At 38.4% G+C, this 18,592-nt stretch overlaps 1 protein-coding gene across 1 annotated transcript; it reads right to left on the bottom strand.

Moving 5' to 3' along the window:
- Positions 1 to 1,665: 1,665 nt before the first annotated feature.
- Positions 1,666 to 16,859, bottom strand: Wfdc8 (WAP four-disulfide core domain 8). The gene is made up of 9 exons (XM_013518242.1): positions 16,782 to 16,859; positions 16,604 to 16,669; positions 9,831 to 9,874; positions 9,415 to 9,521; positions 6,441 to 6,581; positions 5,033 to 5,200; positions 3,958 to 4,098; positions 2,316 to 2,455; positions 1,666 to 1,701 (listed from the first exon to the last, which is right to left on the bottom strand). Exons 1-9 carry the CDS (start codon positions 16,857 to 16,859, stop codon positions 1,666 to 1,668), a joined length of 921 nt encoding a protein of 306 aa, XP_013373696.1.
- Between the last annotated feature and the right edge of the window lie 1,733 nt (positions 16,860 to 18,592).

Raw genomic sequence — 18,592 nt, 5'->3', positions numbered from 1 at the left:
GAATAGTTAATGATTTTTCAATAGGTCACTCATGTATAGCTCTATTTATTTTCTTTAGAAGCCACTTTGAAGATACCAAAGTATAGTACAACAACTATTGATAATCTCCAAAGAAAAAAGAAAAAAAAAAAAGAATGAGGGTTCCAAAGAGAACCAAGACACACTGGTTTCTACCCATAAGTGCCTGCCTGTTCATTAGACCAGGACCTATTACATGGGCTGATTTCCTGCCACTGGCTTTTTTGTGTTGTTCCCAACGCTTCTAACTGAATTTCTGGATTGCATATTTGTTATCCCAACTAAGCTCTGAAGTCCATTAAATATGTCTAGAACCTAGTACTTAGAACATGAAAAGGCCCTGAATAAATACTACATACTGCTAGATGAGCAAGGTAGATGGAGGAGTTGGTAGGTGTGTGGATGACCGGGAGGAGGTGAGGCAAGCATGGATACTTGTGCACATGAATGCCCTGATTATGGATGGGTAGATGAATGACTAAATGAAGTAGATTGGGTTGAACACAGTGTGTTGGTTTTCTGTTGCTGTGAAAAGCACCAGAGACAGTCATCTTATAAAGAGGAAATTTTATTTTGTTTCATGGTTCCAGCAATTTCAGCCCATCATTACTTTCTCCCATTGCTTTGGGTATGTGGCAAAGGAAAACATCATGGAAGAGTGAGCATGGTGAACCAAAGCTGATTTCTTCATTATGGCTGAGAAAGAGAGAGGAAGAGGCTGTAGTCGATATACCCTTCAACACACACTCCCAATCACTTAATTCCTCTAATTCCTAAAGTTTCCACTACCTCCTAATAGCCCCACCTGCCGGGGATGTCTAAGATGAAATTCCAACAGTTAGGGATGGCATGGGTAGGTCTATTGATGGAGGCAGTTTGGATTGGATGGTGGGTACCTGGGTTGGTGGGTGGATGGAGAGGAGATGGGTGTGGAAATGATGGATAAGTATGTTGATATGTATGAAAGAATGGGTCTGTAAATGCCTGTAAATATATGAAAGACAGAGAGGCAAATAATAGGTCAGTGGGTTAAAGGTTAGACATAAAGTACAAAATTGATGAGAAAGACAGTAAGTACATCAATAGATGAATGAATGAATGATGGGCAAACAGATAAGTTGAAAGACATGTCAGTGGAGGGATAAGCATACAGGGATTGGGTACCTTCAGTTGGTGGGTAGACACATGTCTGGAAAGATGACTGTATGAGTAAAAATACTAACCAGTGTTAAAGATATGAAGATAATTATGTAAAGAATAACTTCTATGGCTATACAATACTATATTTTAAAAAGTAGAGAAAAATAATCAATTTTAGGAAACTAGAAAAAGACCAAAATTCACAGAGTCAGAGATAGAAAACTTACACAGACTATAAGATGAAATATCTAAAAATTACTAAAATAAACCACTGTATAAGGAACCTGATTTAGATGCTTTGGAGTGGAACTTCATATAGCCTTCAAAGAACAGAAATTTGATATATTACCTTATAATGTCAGATCATAGAAGAAAGGCTTTCCAACTTAGTTTCCCATGTTAATTTTTAAAGTGTTACGACCCAAAGAACAAAATTGACAAAAAATATGGACTAATTTTCTTTTGACTATAGATGTTAAAATTCTAAATAAACTATTTACAAAAGACTCACAGTGTATTAATACCAAATAGGTTAGGGTTCTCCTGAAAATGCAAGATGGTTTAACACATGACATTAAATAACACAAGTTATTGTGTCAACAAATTAGAAAAGTCATTAAATACTTAAAAGATATTTGATTAAATTCAGCAGTCATTTCTAGTAGCAGCTATAAATGGATAGGAAATAACGTTAAAAAGGAAATAACCAATGCAATGAAACATCCCAAATCCAACAACATATGTTTTGTTCATCAGGATTCACTGAATTTTAAATAAGGAACAAAACACAAATTCATACTATTGCTTTGTTTTTAATTTTAATTTTTTAGTGCTGGGATTAAACCAGGGCCTTGTACATGCTAACCACATACTTAACCACTAAGCCGTACCTCAGCCCCTACTGCCTTTATGTTCAATATTATTACAGAAGTTCCACAAAATAAAAAAGGATAAAGAAGCAGTAGTGAGGTTGGAAAAAAGAAGACCCAAATTCATTATTATTTAAGGTATAATTATATATAAAATCACAATAACCCCACTAATATTTACATAATTAGAAAAATAATTTAGCAAGGTAGTGAGATATAACACAAAGAAAACTGGTAGATTTTTTATTATACCACTCGATGATTTTTAGGAGAATATTTTCCACTTACTGTTAGTCCTGCAGGTTGCATGCACTTCAGCCCACAAGATGAGCAGCATTTCTCTTCCTGTGGACAATCAAAATCTTCCATGCACTGGGGTCTATTAATCTTGGGACATTTCTTTTCCACAGGGCAAAAACCTGCTTTGGCTTTATGAGGTAAAATAAGACATGACCTTTACATATCTGAGACAGATTTGGGGAGTCTTGGGAAACTTAAATTTGGCTTTATTCTGATTAAGCCTCTTTCCTTCCCCCTACTGTAACAGCAGAGTCGAGAATCACAGAATCAACTCTGCATGGTTAATAAGTTACGGAGTATCAACACACAAACAAACAAACAAAAAACCACCTCTGCTATTCTGGATCTAGAGCAATCCAACAGGATTCTTGCCTACCACTATAGAATTAGTGGATTGGGGTTATAACTCACCAGAGGTGGAAAGAGTACTAAAGACCACCCAAATTTTCCTTATCTGATAAACTGTAGGAAGTGAGGATCATCTAGGTGGAAATATCTTGCCCAAAGCTACACAGAAAGCCAGTGGAAAAGTTGAAGCAAGTTGAAAAACCTTTGACCTTGTCACGTACTATGCCGTACCTTAAAATGTTGGCAGCCCCTGGGACTACATGAAGGAATTTATAACTCCAACCCTAGAAGCTGGAGAGTTGGATTCCACATCAAAACCATTTGCCAACAATCTTTTCCCCACCATGTTATAGAATGTGAACTATTAGGGATATACCTAATGGTTAAGAATTTGTGTGTGAATCAGTGTACATTGTACATTTAACGACTTTGCATGTCGTTAAAGAATGGATAAAAAAGATGTGGTCTTTTTATATATAGAGTACTACTCAGCCATAAAGAAAGATAAACTGGAAACTTTTATAGATAAGTGGATGCAACTCAAGACCATACTCATAAGTGAAGTAAACCAGATGCACATGTGCAAACATCTTTGTTGTCTCCCTAGTGTAGAAGCTGAAAGAGTATATAAGATCCAAAATGTACAAGAGCTATTATAAAATGAGAAGAAACTGTTCAAAAGGAAAGAGAAACTGGGATGAGGGAAAGGAGAAAAGGCAGAAAGTAAAGGAAAAAAGTATTTTATATATATACATATATATATATATATATATATATACACATTTCATACACACACACACACGTGATAATTAAAATAGTTATACCACTAATTTCTCTTAGATCATTGAAAAGGAAGGTTTGTACTAACATTTTTTGGACAATTAAATGCCTATATTTTGTACTCTGAGTAACTAATTTAAAGATAATATTCGACATATTAACCATTATTACTCTCTTATTATCTTGTTTTGAAACTTTGTTTTATATTTTTCTCTTTAAATAAAAAAGAGTGGGATTCAGAACAAGTAAGTTTTCTTGGGGAAGAATGGAGTGATACCATGCATAACTGGCTTTGAAGGACAGCATTAGGATCCAGAGGTCAAGAGGCCAACAGGAGCGGCACTGATTAGGTGTTAAAAGGGGAAAGTTTTCCAAGATACCTCAAAGGTCAACCCAGGGGACAACTGAGACTCAAATACCCGCATCTCCCCATCTCACAGGATGTCCTCATATCCCTGGCATATGCCCGGGAGACTCTGGGAAGTACATCCTTAGTCCTTACCTGTCAAGCTCTTGGCACAAACAAAGCCACAACTGGATTCACAGCACTTTGTATTCTGGAGGCAATCAATGTCACTCTTACAGGGTGATGGACAGTGTACTCGAGCATCATAAGGGAAGAGTGGGCACTGGCCTTTCTTGACTAAAACAAGAACAGATGTGAATTCTTTCAAAGCCAATCCCACCCCATCATCTTTCAAACATATTTTCCTTCTCTTTAAAGCTAGAGTATCTTGATGCAATGTGATTCACCCTACCCCATTCATCTCCAGGAGGCTGTGGTGGAATAAAGCATCTCACCATATCATGGAATATAGTAGACAGAATGCTGCATGTGATTTCTGAAGTCTCAACATAAAGTCCAAGGCCTGTCACTTAGAAAATGACTTCAGTTTCTCTCTGTATAAAGTAGGAATAATTATGTGAAATTTATACAGACCATTGTAATGCACTGTAGTGGGTTTGGTTTGACTTTGAATAAAATATGAAGCCATTAAGGTATTCTCAGTAAAGGAGTGACATGACTTGATTCATGCTTTGAAATGTTCATTATACTTACTGTGTGGACAACAGATCATAAAAGGAAGGCAAAGATAGAAACAGGAGATCTTTTGGTAGGCTGTTTTATTAATTTATTTTTTGTTGTTGTTGTTGTTTGGTTTTTTTTCCAGTACCGGGAATAGAACTCATGACCTCACACTTGCCGGGCAGGCACTGTGCCGCTGAGCTAAATCCCCAGTCCCCTGGTAGGCTGCCTTAGTAACCCAGGTAAGAGGATAGCATCACTACACTGAAGGGTACCATCATCTTCACTTTCACCCCACAGTGTTTGCCACTGACAGTGTCTACACTTACTCCATGGGACTGCAGAGCTGGTCTGTCTATGTTTATCCTTTGGTGAGTTCTCAGGGTGATGCTCAACATGTTGATGTGATGGACAGCTTGCCTAAGACGTCCCAGTTCATGAATGACAGAGCTTGAATCAAGGAAGTTCAACCACAAATGCTGAGACTATAACCATACTGTCTATTTCAAGTCAAATGAGGCCCCTAGACTGGCAGGAATATGAATCTTACCAACTAACATGCAGGCCTCCCTGCAGTGTTCCCTGCTGAGGAAGTTATTGGCATTCCCACTGCAGCCGCTGTATGTGAAAGGTTTGCATTCATATGCTTCAAAGTCAAAATGCCAGCGATCCAAATTCTCCTGACAGTTTCCTGTTTGTAATGGTAGCATGCAGGGTTCTGAGATCAAACAGCAAAAACAGAACAAGAATAGAGATAAAAAGATGAAGTCGGGACCTAGTTCATGGCATTATTGTTCAAACCCTAGGGAAAAAAGCCAGTCCAAAAAAAAGAGATAGCTTCTAATCCTAGCTCTACCACTCATATTTCATGTTGTATAGCATCCCTCTTTTCTTGCAAAGGATATTACGAGAGCATATGCAAAGACTTTGAAGCTGACCTTTCTTCTCCACTGCTTTGAGCATTAAGAAGGAAGAACTTGTTCAGAAACTATATCCAAAGTCCCTAACAAAACACTTGGTACAAAAAAAGCATCTTCTGATGTCTGAAAACTCATCTGACACAACTAAACCATGTCATTCCCCTGTTGAATATAAGAATTCTTACAGAACATCCACATTGCATAAGGTCATGGTAAGACCATGATAAAGTAATACAAAAACAAGTTAATAATGAAACTCAAAAATACCCTCTTCCAGCTAACATCAGTGATGGCTTCACTACCAATTACAGCTTTGTCCTCACTCTACATGCTCTCTGTGTAAATAGGATGCACTGTGATACTCGGCCATAGAATTGTCTTTTCTTTCTAACGGTACCTACTCTATGATAAGTCCCACTTCTTTAGACCCTTTCCCAAATTACTCAAAGACAAATCCTTTAATAGATTTTAAAGCTTCATTCTGAGATGCCTCATGACTGTCTATGCAGAATATTCTTCCTCCTTCAAGGCAGAATGAATAATAAGCTCAACTTGTCTACCTGAAGGTGTGTCCCTGGTAGTCTTTAGGCAAAGGACACTGACAATAGCTATTTGTTGAATAAATAAATAAATGAATGAATGAATCTCTATAAAATGCACAGTTCCTTATATGTATTAGATGCCTAGTATTTACTGTTGCCAGTAAACCTCCTTAAGGACAAAGAGTACAAAAATGACCCCAGCATCTACACTGACTGAGGTTTGATTTTCCCACAGTACCCACAACCATCTCTTGACACACAGTGAGCATGCAAAAAAAGATTTATTATTTGTGAATGATTAAATGTTGGACCAACAAAATTAGCATCAATATTATCTAGTTTATGTTCAACAGGCCTAGATGTGTGATTTATAGTTGAGGGTGGAGAGTTAAATTGGAGAATGAACAACGCATGGGCTCTGGCCTCCCAGTCCCGCCATCCAAGAGAAAAAAAGTGATACAGGTGTCGCCTCTGTCCCCAGCCTGGATGCCACTACCTTGGTATGGATCCATGCATTTTGCCTCACAGGCAAAGAGGCAGCACTTCAGGGAATCTGCACAGTCGAAATCCTTTCGGCACAAGCTCAGCTGTGTACTGGTACAGTTGAGCCTCTCTCTGGGGCACACTCCTAGTTTCTCTGCAAGAAAAAAATGCCCAAACTCGTATTTCATGAGATTTCCAGTTCTTCTCCCATAGCAAAGCAGTGAAAATCTCTCAGCCCTATCCTTTGCCTTTGATTCTCAGCTCTTGCTCTGCTTATATTTCAGGATCACATCCGTCGCGCCACTTGTGGTCCATTTAGATGGATCTGAATCAGGAATTTCTGCCCAGATAGTAGTAACAGAAAGTTACTTGGATTCCAAAGTAGAGGATGATGTAAAGACCAAGATCTCTGCATTAAGTTAAGGAACTCCTCTCTCTACTGGAAACCTAATGTTTTAATACTTAACTCCTCTGTCTGTAGCATCTTAGTCAATAGGGGAAACTGGTAAGGAGCAGTGGAAACATCATGGAAATAGAAGGCCAGAACCTTGTGTCTTGTGAACTCAAGACAAATCTGAGTTCAACTGTGTGAGTTATCTCTAAGAGGGGAAGAAATGGAAGGATGTAAGGAGCATTGTTAACAGTCAGCTCTGGCTTGGCAGCCTGACTCCAACTGTAACTAGTTAAATAAACTGGGGAAAGATTTTCCTTTGAGTTGTAAATTTCCCATCTGTTAAATGAGAATGGGCTTAAGGTTGCTTGTAAGAACTAAGTAGGATAATGGCATAATTCTGTCCTCACAGTGCCTGGAACATGACAAGAGCTTGACAGATGTGGGCTCTTCCCACCTTTTTTTTAACCATGGCTTCCTAATTTCAGTATAATGGTAGAAAGAATTCTAATGCAGCATTCCCAAGATTCCTCTCCTCTAGTTGAATCAAACATTAATCTAGGCCTTGTTGTGAAGGACGTTTGCAGATGTAATTAAAGTCCAAAATTGACTTTTCAATACAGAGATTATTCAAGTGAGCCAGACCAAAACATTTGGGCTCTTTAAAAGCAGAACATTCTTCTGGTTGGTCGAAAAGAGATCAGAGACACTCAAACTGTGAGAGGCTACCCGCCTGCCATTGGTAGCTTTGAATAGGGTACAGGCTATGTGCCAAGAAGGGAGGGTGGCCTCTAGGAGCTAATAGGCAGTAAGAAAATAGGACCTTCCTTCCTAAAATTGTAAGGAAATGATTACATTGGCAAGCAGTGAACTTGGAAGATGCAGCTGGGTCCCAAATGAGAACTGCAGCCCAGCTGACACTTAGGTCTCAGCCCGAAGAGCATCTGAGCAGAAACAAATGCATCATGCCAGACTCCCCACCTATGGATAATTTGTCCCACAGCAGCCAATAGCTAATACAGTACTCCATGGCTCTACATTGAGTATCTCTCTGGTGGAATCTAATCAGAGAGATATAAGGGTTTGGGATAATACTCACCCTTGGAATTATAGAACTTTAGAATTGAAATGACCATATTTATCATGAGCACCAAACTTCTGATCTCACCGGTTGAAAAAATTGAGATGAGATAGGATAATACAGTGAATTAAAGACAACTCTGGGATGTACAATCCAGAGCTCGCTTCAGAAACCCAGCATCTTCCCTAATGACTGGCTGCTGAGACTTTTAATACTTTCCAACTATATACTTCTTACTGTTCACACCACCCTTAATGTACCCTCCAAGGGTGGCTTCTGCTGTGAAGAATATACAGTTTTCCATATGGTGTTTACGCTGAAATTATTTATGCATCTTTGAGAAAATATGGACTCTGGACTAAATCAGATTCTCTAGAAAGCATGGCCTCGGAACATCCATTTTTCAGGGTCACCCTGGTGACCCTGAAGCAGGCAGCTGAGCAGCAAGGTGGAAGCTACTGTTTGGAACCAGGACTCAAGGTCTGTGCAAATCAAATAGGCAAACTTCAAAAGGGTAAGGAGACGTCCAATGGGAACCCTTGGAATTATGGAGCCGAGCCGTTTTGCTGATGTGACTCCAGCCTCCCTCTTGCTTCCTGGAGACATTTAAACCTTGGCTTGAATTTCAGTCAGTGCGGCTCCTTTCCCCACTGTCAGAACCTTCCCTCCTCCATGGCCAGATATTCTTAGCTCCTTACCTTATGTACACACTGTCTTGCTGATACACACACCCCAGGGCTTCCCCAGAGTTCTGAGATCATCTTTCTCCTGACATTGCTGGACACATACTTCCTGGGAGATCACATTCATTCCCACTATTCTGACTGTGACTCCCATACTCCTGCCGCACTCATCCTTTATTCAAAGCTAAAGATCCTCATGTCCAACTGCTTGAGGAAAGAACCACCCAGGCACTCACGAACACCTCTGTTCTAATATGTTTAAAACAGAGCTAGTGTCTCCCTATAACCAGCTGGTCCCACCTTACTCTATATTCACCATCTTGATATTTGATATCGTTTCAATCTGTTGTTAGAATCCAGAGATTATTTCTCACTTCTCCATCACCCTAGCATCCTGTCTATCATGGATTTTCATCAATTGTATCTCTTGAATCCCTCACTCAAACTCATATTCCCTCCCAAACCCCATCTTCTCTCCCTCTTTACCATCTCTCCCTCAGATCTGCCCCTGACCACATCTCGTCTCTCTTCTCAACTATTGCAACAGCTTCTTCACAGATCCTCTCCTCTCACACTCACGTTCAGTGATTTGTAACTATTTTTAAAAACTAAACCTGAAAGACACATACCGGGAAAAGCTAGGGGAATAATTTGGGAGGAACATGCAAGGGAAGGACTTGGAACACCCAAGGCAGTAAGGATGGGTAGCTTTCTGTGGCCCTCCATCCACAATAATGGTGCCTCTGACTGACACTCGCCCTTGCTTTGTGTCTAATGCTAAGCCCCCAAGAACACCTCCAAACAAGAATGGCTGCCGCTTCTCTGAACCCACGTTTGATTTTCTTGCCATATGATGCAGAAGTCTGCTCCACAGAAAGGAAAAGAAGCATCAGCAAAGTCATATTCCTCCAGAAGGCAAGGCGGTGGAGAGGAAGGTGCCTGTGTGGGAGAAGAGGGGCGGGAGTTAAGCACAATCCAGAAAGAGACACAAAGTGTGTGCAAAGAGAATTCCTTAGATCCCCTAAGCTCACAAATAGGAAAACTGAGGTCCAAAATGTACAAGGGACTTATCTGAGGCCAGGTAGTGAGTTAGGGCAGGCCTAGAACTTTCACTTCAGGAAGCTCCTGCTGCTGCACTGTCCTACACAGACTCTTGCCTGCTGTGTTGTTCCTAGGTAAGAGGTCACGCCTGAATGCCTGTAGGAATTTTGGGGGAACAGTTTCAAGGTTGATTGGCTCACAGTCAACCTTGCGGCAAGCTCAGATATAGTGAGCACCTTTTCTTTGTCCCACTGAAGACAGAAACAGGAAGTATGAGATTTTCTGAAGGGCCTGGTCAGACCCTACTGGGTCTTGGTACCTCAAAAGCAAAAATGATCCTAGATGACCTTGAGTTAACAAAGTGATTCCTCTGATTCCTTCTGGGGCTATCCAAGCCTAGGATCTATGATACTCCCAGACAACCCAATAAGCAGTTTTCTCCCACTCACTCAAGCTCCCGTCTTCTACATGTTTTCATGACCCACTATGTTTTTTCTTGTAAGATGAAGAGCTAATGATAATTTCCTACCATTTTGTCTGTAATTTGCTAAGTGCCCCCTATTATTATGTTATCCTTCTTTTATTCTTTAAAATAAAAAATAAAAAAATAAAAAAATAAAAAGATGAAGAGCTAATAATGTCTGACTGTATTAACTCTTTGAGTAAACACATTTCAAAAACAGTGAGAGGAGTGCGAGAGAGAAAGGTGGGAAGAAAGGGTCAAGGAGAGATTTTATGCCAATATATGCTTGTAATCTACGTTGGTGACACTTCAGACACTGAGAAAGCCATGAAGATATTTTTGGGAGTCTTGTTCAGAGCTTCTTATATGGTTAGGGGTATGGGGATGAAAAAAATAAATAGGAGCCTCATTAGGTCTTCTAGCTAATCCTGACTAGAAGAAGTTAAAAACAAACTTTACTAGAGAAATATCCCTGGGAAACAGGTCAAGGATGTGGGTAGAAAAAGAGAGAAAAACCAGATAAAGAAAGACACAAAATAGCCTTGTGACTTGTACCAAGAGGCCAAAAAAATCTGACAGGCAGGATCCAGAGAGAAAGTCAAGTGCATAAATGATAGTCCACCCCCACCTCCCGTGAAATATAGGGGAAGCAAATGGGGAGTGACTAACTTGAACACAGTGTGTACTCACAGCTATGCACTAATATATACAAACCTCTGTGTGTGTGTGTGTGTGTGTGTGTGTATTCATTCTAGAGTCACTATATTATTCATTCTAGAGTGATTACAGAGTATAATAGATATTCACATCCCCCCTTGCCAATTCTGTACTAACCACGAACAAGCTACCTCCTTGCCAACTAACCACCCACCCCAAAGATACGGCCTTAAAAGGAAGGTCAAGGACAACTAAAAAAAAATAAAAAATAAAAAAAAAATAAAACAGAAAGTTGCATGCAGAATACTGGAAGAAATGACAATGGACAGAGGTGCCCAGAAACCAAACCAGTTCTGGCAAGTTGGAGGGAGGAGTGGAGTCACTCCCCTCACACACAAAAGCAACAGGGAACAAGGGGCCCAAGGTTCTCCATCTTTTCAGAGCCCCTTACTCTGATTGTTTCTTTTCAGGGTAGCTAGTTATCTTTTCTTTCCCTCTTTACAAATAAAATGTGTTCCTTTGTTAAACTTTGTCCCTGTAATTTTCATCTGAATTTGTGATCCCAGTGGACTGCTAGGATGGCACAGCAGGAGCACTTGTCCTCCAAGTGCAACATATTTGGTTCCCTCACCAAGAACCAGACTCAACATTCTGAAACCATACTATGTGATTAACTAACAGGAAAAATTTGTAGCAGTTTAGTCTTCTACCACTCTTTTTTCAGCATTCTAATGCTATATTCTCCCCAAATTTTACAATAGTACCTGGACTCTTTAGTAATGGAAATTATAACCCCAAACCAATGATCTTTGTTTAGGTCTTGACTTGGTCACTTATCTTAGATCCTTAGTTTCCTCATCTAGAAAATGGAAATAATGCAACTAACCTGGTATATTTGTTGTTATCGTGGGGATTAAGATGAAAAAGAATAAAGATTTAATGCAGCAGTGTAGAACGGTAGAAAATTCGGTGTTTGGAGTTAGAGCTGAGTTCATTTCTGGATCTAGAGAAAATCACCCAGCTATGTGGTTTTGGGCCAGTCTCAACCTCACTAAGCTTTCATTTTTCATAAAGGAAATAATAACATCTTCCTCATAGACATGAGAATTAATTAAACTATTGTAGTAAAGCATGGTAGCTGGTATATAATCAGTGCTTAATATATTTTAGACAGGAGATAAATTATAAGACCATGAGTACCAAAAGTAGTACCCATTTTTTTTTTAGCTTTTGAGGCTCTATCAGAGACTATGAATGTCATCACTTCACATCCTCTGAAAGACTTCTAGGGTACCTAAAATTCTTTTGATCAAGGTATCTCTTTGGTTTGTAATTTAACCTGGTTGTACCTATTAGTCCATTATTTTATCAAATAAGCCTGTAGACAGTAGAAAGCAAAACTCTTGGGATAAATGTGGAGAGAGAAATACAGATTAACAAAATTTTCAAGCATAATACAAGATGTTTAGTGATAATTTTTTTTGGTACCAGGAATTGAACTCAGGACCTTGTACTTACCAGCCAGGTGCTGTTCCACTGAGCTATATCCCCAGCCCCTAGTGATAATTTTTAGTATATGTTTCCCATGCACTATAATAAACATATTTATGTTAAAAATTATTCATTGTTCATCAGACATTCAAATTTTACTTGTCAATCTGTATTTTTATTTGCTAAGACTGGCAAATTTAACACAAAATTAATCTATTTTGATTGGAGGGGCTTCACTGGTTATATACAAAACACAGATCTTGTGGGATTAAACAAACATGATTGAGGAGTTGTTCCGGGGGGTGGGGTGGCAGATGGGGCTGCAGAACTAGAATAGATCTGGAATTCATTGGCACAAAGGTGATGAAGAAATGACAATTTCATTAGGGATGAAGAGAATTTGTTTAAAGTTCATTTTCCATCGTCAACATGAACTACTTTCACCTCAGTTTACCCATCTGAAAAATGAGTGGCTTTGACTAAATCAGTTATAGCCGCTTAAAAAATTAGCATCTACACTTTGTTCACATAACACATTTGAGATCCATTTATGTCATTCTGTGCTGTTCACTTCCTTTTCATTGCTGAGTTGTCCATTGTATGGATACACAACAGGTTGGTAATCCATTCACCAGTAATGGACATTTGAGTTGTTGCAATTATGAATAAGTCCAGTACAAACATCTCCCTGTGGGCTTTTGTCTGAATGTTGAAGTTTATACTTCTCTTATATAAATACTAGGGAATAGGATTGCTGAATTATGTGGTAAGGGTGTGCTTATAAGAAACTGCCAAACTGTTTCAAAAAGGGGCTGTACCATTTTTCCTTTTCTCTAGGAGTATATGAGAGTTCCACCTGCTCCATATACCTGCTAGTACTTGGTATTGTAAATGTCTTTATTTTAGCTATTCTAATATAGTTATTCTTCTAATAATAAGATTGTGTGTTATTTCAATAGATGAAAATATTTAGCCTACATTTCTGGAATGCTAAGAATATATATAAATCACTTAGAATGTTGCTGGGGAGATTTTTTTCTCTTTCCCAACTCCCCTGAGACAGTTTCAAACCTAGTGAGATCCTTGGTTCCTGAGCCTGATTGGCAGGAATTTATCATCAAATTAAAAGGCTTATGCACAGCAAAGGAAACAACTAACAGAATGAAGAGGAAGCCTACAGAAGGGAAAAAATCCTTTGCCAGCTACTTTCCCAACAAAGAATATATAAAGAACTCAAGGAAAACAAAAACAACAAAAAAACCCTGATCAGTAAATGGGCAAAATAACTAAACAGACACTTCTGAGAAGAAGTAAAAATAGCCAATAATTATATGAAGAAATGTGCAATATATTTAGCCATTTGAGAAATGCAAATCAATACTGCGCTGAGATTCCATCTCACCCCAATCAGAATGGCTATCATGAAGAATACAAAAAATAAAAATGCCAACAAGAATGGGGTGTAGGGTGAGGAGAAGTTCCTCTACATTGTTGGTAGAAATGTACATTAGTAGACCCACCATGGAAGTCAGTAAAGAAGTTCTTCAAAAAACTAAAAATAGAGCTCCCATCTTACCATTCCTAAGTATATAACTTAATATATAGCAGTATATATTGAAATAAACATGCTACACATTCTTACTGATATTTATTGTGCAGCAATTCACAATTACTATAATAGGTGCAATTCACAATAACTAGGTGTCTGTCAGTTAATAAATGGATTTAAAACTCTTACATGAGAGTTATTCAGCCACAAAGAGAAAGAAAATCAAATCATTTCCTGGAAAATAGATGGAACTAGAAATCATGATGTTAAGTGAAATAAGCTAGATTCAGAAAGACAAATATCAATGTTTTTCCTCATCTGTGAAATCCAGAAGGGGAAAAAAGGAGACTGTTAGAGAAGAGGAAGGAAATCAAGGGGAGGGAGAGGCAAGGGAGAAGGTGGATGTGGGGGTGGAAGTGATCTAAGTATGCTATAAGCATGTATCAGTATACTAAAATGAAACCCATTATTCTGTATAACATACACTACTAAAAAAATAAACAAACAAATAAAGTATTATTCACAGCTATTATTAAAAAGTCAAAAATAAAAGATGTTAGTAAGCATATGGAGAAAGGAGAACTCGTATACACTTAGTGGGAATGTGGATCAGTGTAGTCCCTGTAGGAAACAGTATGGAGATTCAAAACAGAAACCCTGAAATTAGATCATGTGGTTCAGCAATCGCACTACTGGGATATGTAACCGAGGAAATAAAAGCATGGTATCAAAGATATACCTGCCCGTCTATGTTCATTATAACACTATTCACAATAGCCAAGTTATGAAATCAACTAACAGGTGCACTGGTGGATGAACGGATTAAAAAGATGTGGTATAGATACACTGTGGAATATTATTCAGCCATAAAAAGATGAAACTCTGTCATTTGCAGCAAATGGCTGAAATTGGAGGACACTGTGTTATGTGAAATAAGCCAAATACAGAAAGACGAATACCTCATTTACTTGTGAAAACTAGAAAAGTTGATCACATAGAAGAGTAGACTAGAGGTCATGAGAGGTGAGGAAAGATAGGGAAAGGGAAGATAAGAGAAATGGTGGATAATGAGATGAAAATACAGTTGTTGGGGGAGTAGTTATAGCATAGTAGAGTGACTAATGTCTACAACTGTTTAGACATTTCAAAGTAACTAGAAAGAAGTCTGAAGGTTCTCAACAGACAGAAATGATAATATTATCTGAGATATAAATGCTACTTACCCTGATTTGATCATTACTCAGTTTGTACATGTATCAAATTATAATACTCCATCCCATAAGTGAGTATAAATTTATATGTCAATTTAAAAATAAAACAATTTTTAAAAAATAGCTTCACCATAAATAAATGGGATTTATTTTTTATTATTTATTTGTTTTGTTAGTGTATGCTTGCAGTACATAATGACTGCACTTACTATGGGGAGTTGATACATGTGCATAATGCATCTTAACTCTTCTTTTGTCCCCTCCTCTCTGATCCTTCCAACTCTTGGTTCCCTTCCCTGCAAAAGCTCTATTTAAATTTTTTCTTCAATTATTTTTTTTCCATCCCCTTTCCCTTAGCTCCTCCATCTATTATTCCCCCACTCATTTGAAAAATATCTCCCTATTTCCTATTTACCTTCTATTTCTCTCTCTCTTCTCTCTCAATTCAATGTTCTCTCATACAAGAGAAACCATATGATATTTAAACTTGTGTGTCTGACTTATTTCACTTCATATTATGGTCTCAGAAGGCAACTATTTATCTACAAAAACAAGTGGATTTAGTTCTGGGATTCAAGGATGGCTCTACATATGTAAATCAATAAATGTGGTGCACATATTAACAGAATAAAGGATGAAAACCACAAGGTTATCTGAAGAGATACAGGAAAAGCATTTGACAAAATTCAATACTTTTCTATGGTTAAAATAACTCAACAAATTAGGTATAGAAGGAATGTATCTTGATATAATAAACACCTAGAGCTGCCATGGTAGTGCATCCCTGTAAAGCCAGCACTTGGGAGGCTGAGGTAAGAGGATCTCATAAGTTCTAGGCCAGCCTGGGCTGCATACTGAGTTTAAGGAGAGCCTGAGGGACTCTGTCTCAAAAAAAAGAATACATATGTCTCCACATGTGACAATCTCAGAGCTAATATTACACTCATTAGTGAAAAATTGGAAGATTAGAAATAAGACAAAATGTTACTTTCACCTCATTTTCAACATAGTATAGGAAGACCTAGCCATAGCAATTAGGCAAATAAATAAATAAAGTTATCAAAATGAGAAAGGAAGCTGGGTGTGGTGGCTCAAGCCTGCAATCCCAGCTCTTGGGAAGCTGAGGCAGGAGAATCGTTGCAAGTTCAAGAACAGCCTGGGCTATAAAGTGAACTCAAGGCCAGCCTGAACTGCATAGTGAGACCCTGCCTCAAAAAGACAAAAAAAAAGGAAAATAAGAAAGGAAAAATAAAATAGTTTGTTTGCTGATGCTATGATTTTAATATAGAAAACCCTAGTGATTCTCCCTAAAGAACGATAGAACTGATGGATAAATTTAATAAAGTTGCAGGATACAAAATATAAATATCAGTAACATTTCTATAGATTAACAACAAACTATATGAAAAAGAAATAAAAGAATAATCTCATTTGTATTATTAAAATATATATGAGTAACATTACCAAAGCTCTTAAGGATCTATACACCAAAAACTATAAAACCTTGATGAAAGACATTGAAGGAAACACAAGCAAATGAAAAGATATCCTCTGTCCATGTATTGAAGGCATTAATATCATGAAAATGTCCATACTACCCAGAACATACCTTCTTGTCCAACTTTTCCAAATGGCAAAGGTTGCTCTTTGTATTAAACTGAGGAGCATCTTGCAACTGAAACGTTTACAGATGAAGCTGAGAGAACAGTGTGATTTTCTAAGTTACAACCTTTAGGGGCTACAGGCAAGGCCCCATCAGGATTCTACTATGACTCACTGCTACCTACTTCTTCCCCACTGGGAGCACACTTGGCCCCAGGCCCTATTTCCATGGTTGAGAACTCTTCACTCACATTCTTCTTCATCCCAATGGCAGAGTGTGTTCTACTGCATGGCCAGTCAACCAGGAATGTACCTTTAGCTTGGGCAGAAGACGCTGAGAAGGTCAATTATCTCCATAGGTCTCTCTAATACCGCATGCCCTAAGACCAGGAAAAGTAAGCATTACCCAGAGATATTCTTTGAAACAACTGCTACTCAGTTGTTTACATTCCGATACTGAGGCAGGGCAGTATCTCAGTGTTGAGCTGGAGTTCTCCATACATATCTTGGTAGTATGCTGCTCAAATATTTTAAAACTTTCTAATTATTTGTCATATTGATCTATCACTAATTGAGAAAATTGTATCAAGGGCTCTTAACATGACCGTAGATTCTCAATTTGTGCCTGTAATTACATCAGTGTTTATAAACTGTGATTTTATTGATGTAGGTAAATGTAAATGCATTCCTAGTGAACTAAACCTTTTCATCAGTATCTAATGACCCTTCCACCTGTCTCTCCATAAAATAAATCTTAATTTTATAGCTTTTTATTACCAGATAGTAATCTAAATATACCTTTTCTTTTTCATTTGCATTTTACTCATCTTTCTTCCATCTTTTTGTTTTCAATCATTCCATGAATTTATGTTTTATACTTATCTTCAAAAAGTGGAAATCTATTTTTTAACAATTTCAGTCTGGAAATCTTTACCTATTCTTTGATATTTATGAATATTAATGACGTGTTGATTCCCTTCTATAATCTTAAATTTTCTAGTCTTTCCTCATTTCACAAAGACCCTGTATTTGCAAATTCACCTACTTGCTAATATTTTTCCCTCTAGAATCAATGCTTTTCTAGTCATTCAGAAACACATGCAGAGTGGCAAAAAAAGTGTGAGTCACCTGACTTGCACATTCATAACTGAAGTCCAAAAAGGCACTGATATACCTTCTTATTTTGGCCTCGCTTTTTTTTTTTTTTGTACTGGGAATCGAACTCAGGACCTTGCACTTGCTAGGTAGGCACTTATGCCACTGAGCTATATCCTCAGCTGGCCTCACATTTTAAACACATGTCCCTTTTGCAGTCTATTTAGTGCCACATTTTTCACACTTTTGGGCTTATGGTTATGATGTCACTGTTTAAAATGGAGATATGTGTTAGGTGAGCTTCATTCAGGACTGAGTTAGAACGCTGTTGGTCATGATTTAACATGGTATTTTAACAAAACAATAATATATTAAATAGGATGTCTTTATTTTTTCACCTTTTAATTTTCATTTTAAAGAGAAAAAGAAGAAAACCAGAAATAAAACAGAGTTTCAGATCAGGGTAATAGGAGTATTACAATAATTGACACATTGCACTTTGTTATCCTATAGTAGTTGCTCAGAGTACAGATATAGGCATGAATAATGTCCAGACAATATTAGCACAGATCTTTCTTTCAATGAACTAAGATAGGAGCACCATTCTTCCAGCTGGCTAGCTTCCTGCCTCGTAGGCTCCCAGAGGGAGGGCCCCCAGCGCATGGGGAGCCTCGGGCGGGGAGTGCTGGTCTTCGGACTGGCGGCTCACTCCCGGCCTTGTAGGCCCCCGGAAGGAGGGCTTCCAGTGCACAGGGAGCCACGGGCAGGGAGCGCCAGTCTTCTGGCTGGCTAGCTTCCTGCCTTGTAGGCCCCCAGAGGGAGGGCCCCCAGCTCATGGGGAGCCACGGGGCAGCGAGCGCTGTTGCGCACCGGCCCTTAGGCCAGCCACCGCCGCTCAATT

The sequence above is a fragment of the Chinchilla lanigera genome, unplaced genomic scaffold, assembly GCF_000276665.1.
Source record: "Chinchilla lanigera isolate Chin_1 unplaced genomic scaffold, ChiLan1.0 scaffold00044, whole genome shotgun sequence".
NCBI classification, from domain to species: domain Eukaryota; kingdom Metazoa; phylum Chordata; class Mammalia; order Rodentia; family Chinchillidae; genus Chinchilla; species Chinchilla lanigera.
Note: the sequence above shows the minus strand (reverse complement) of the source record. Positions and strands in the feature narration are given on the sequence as shown.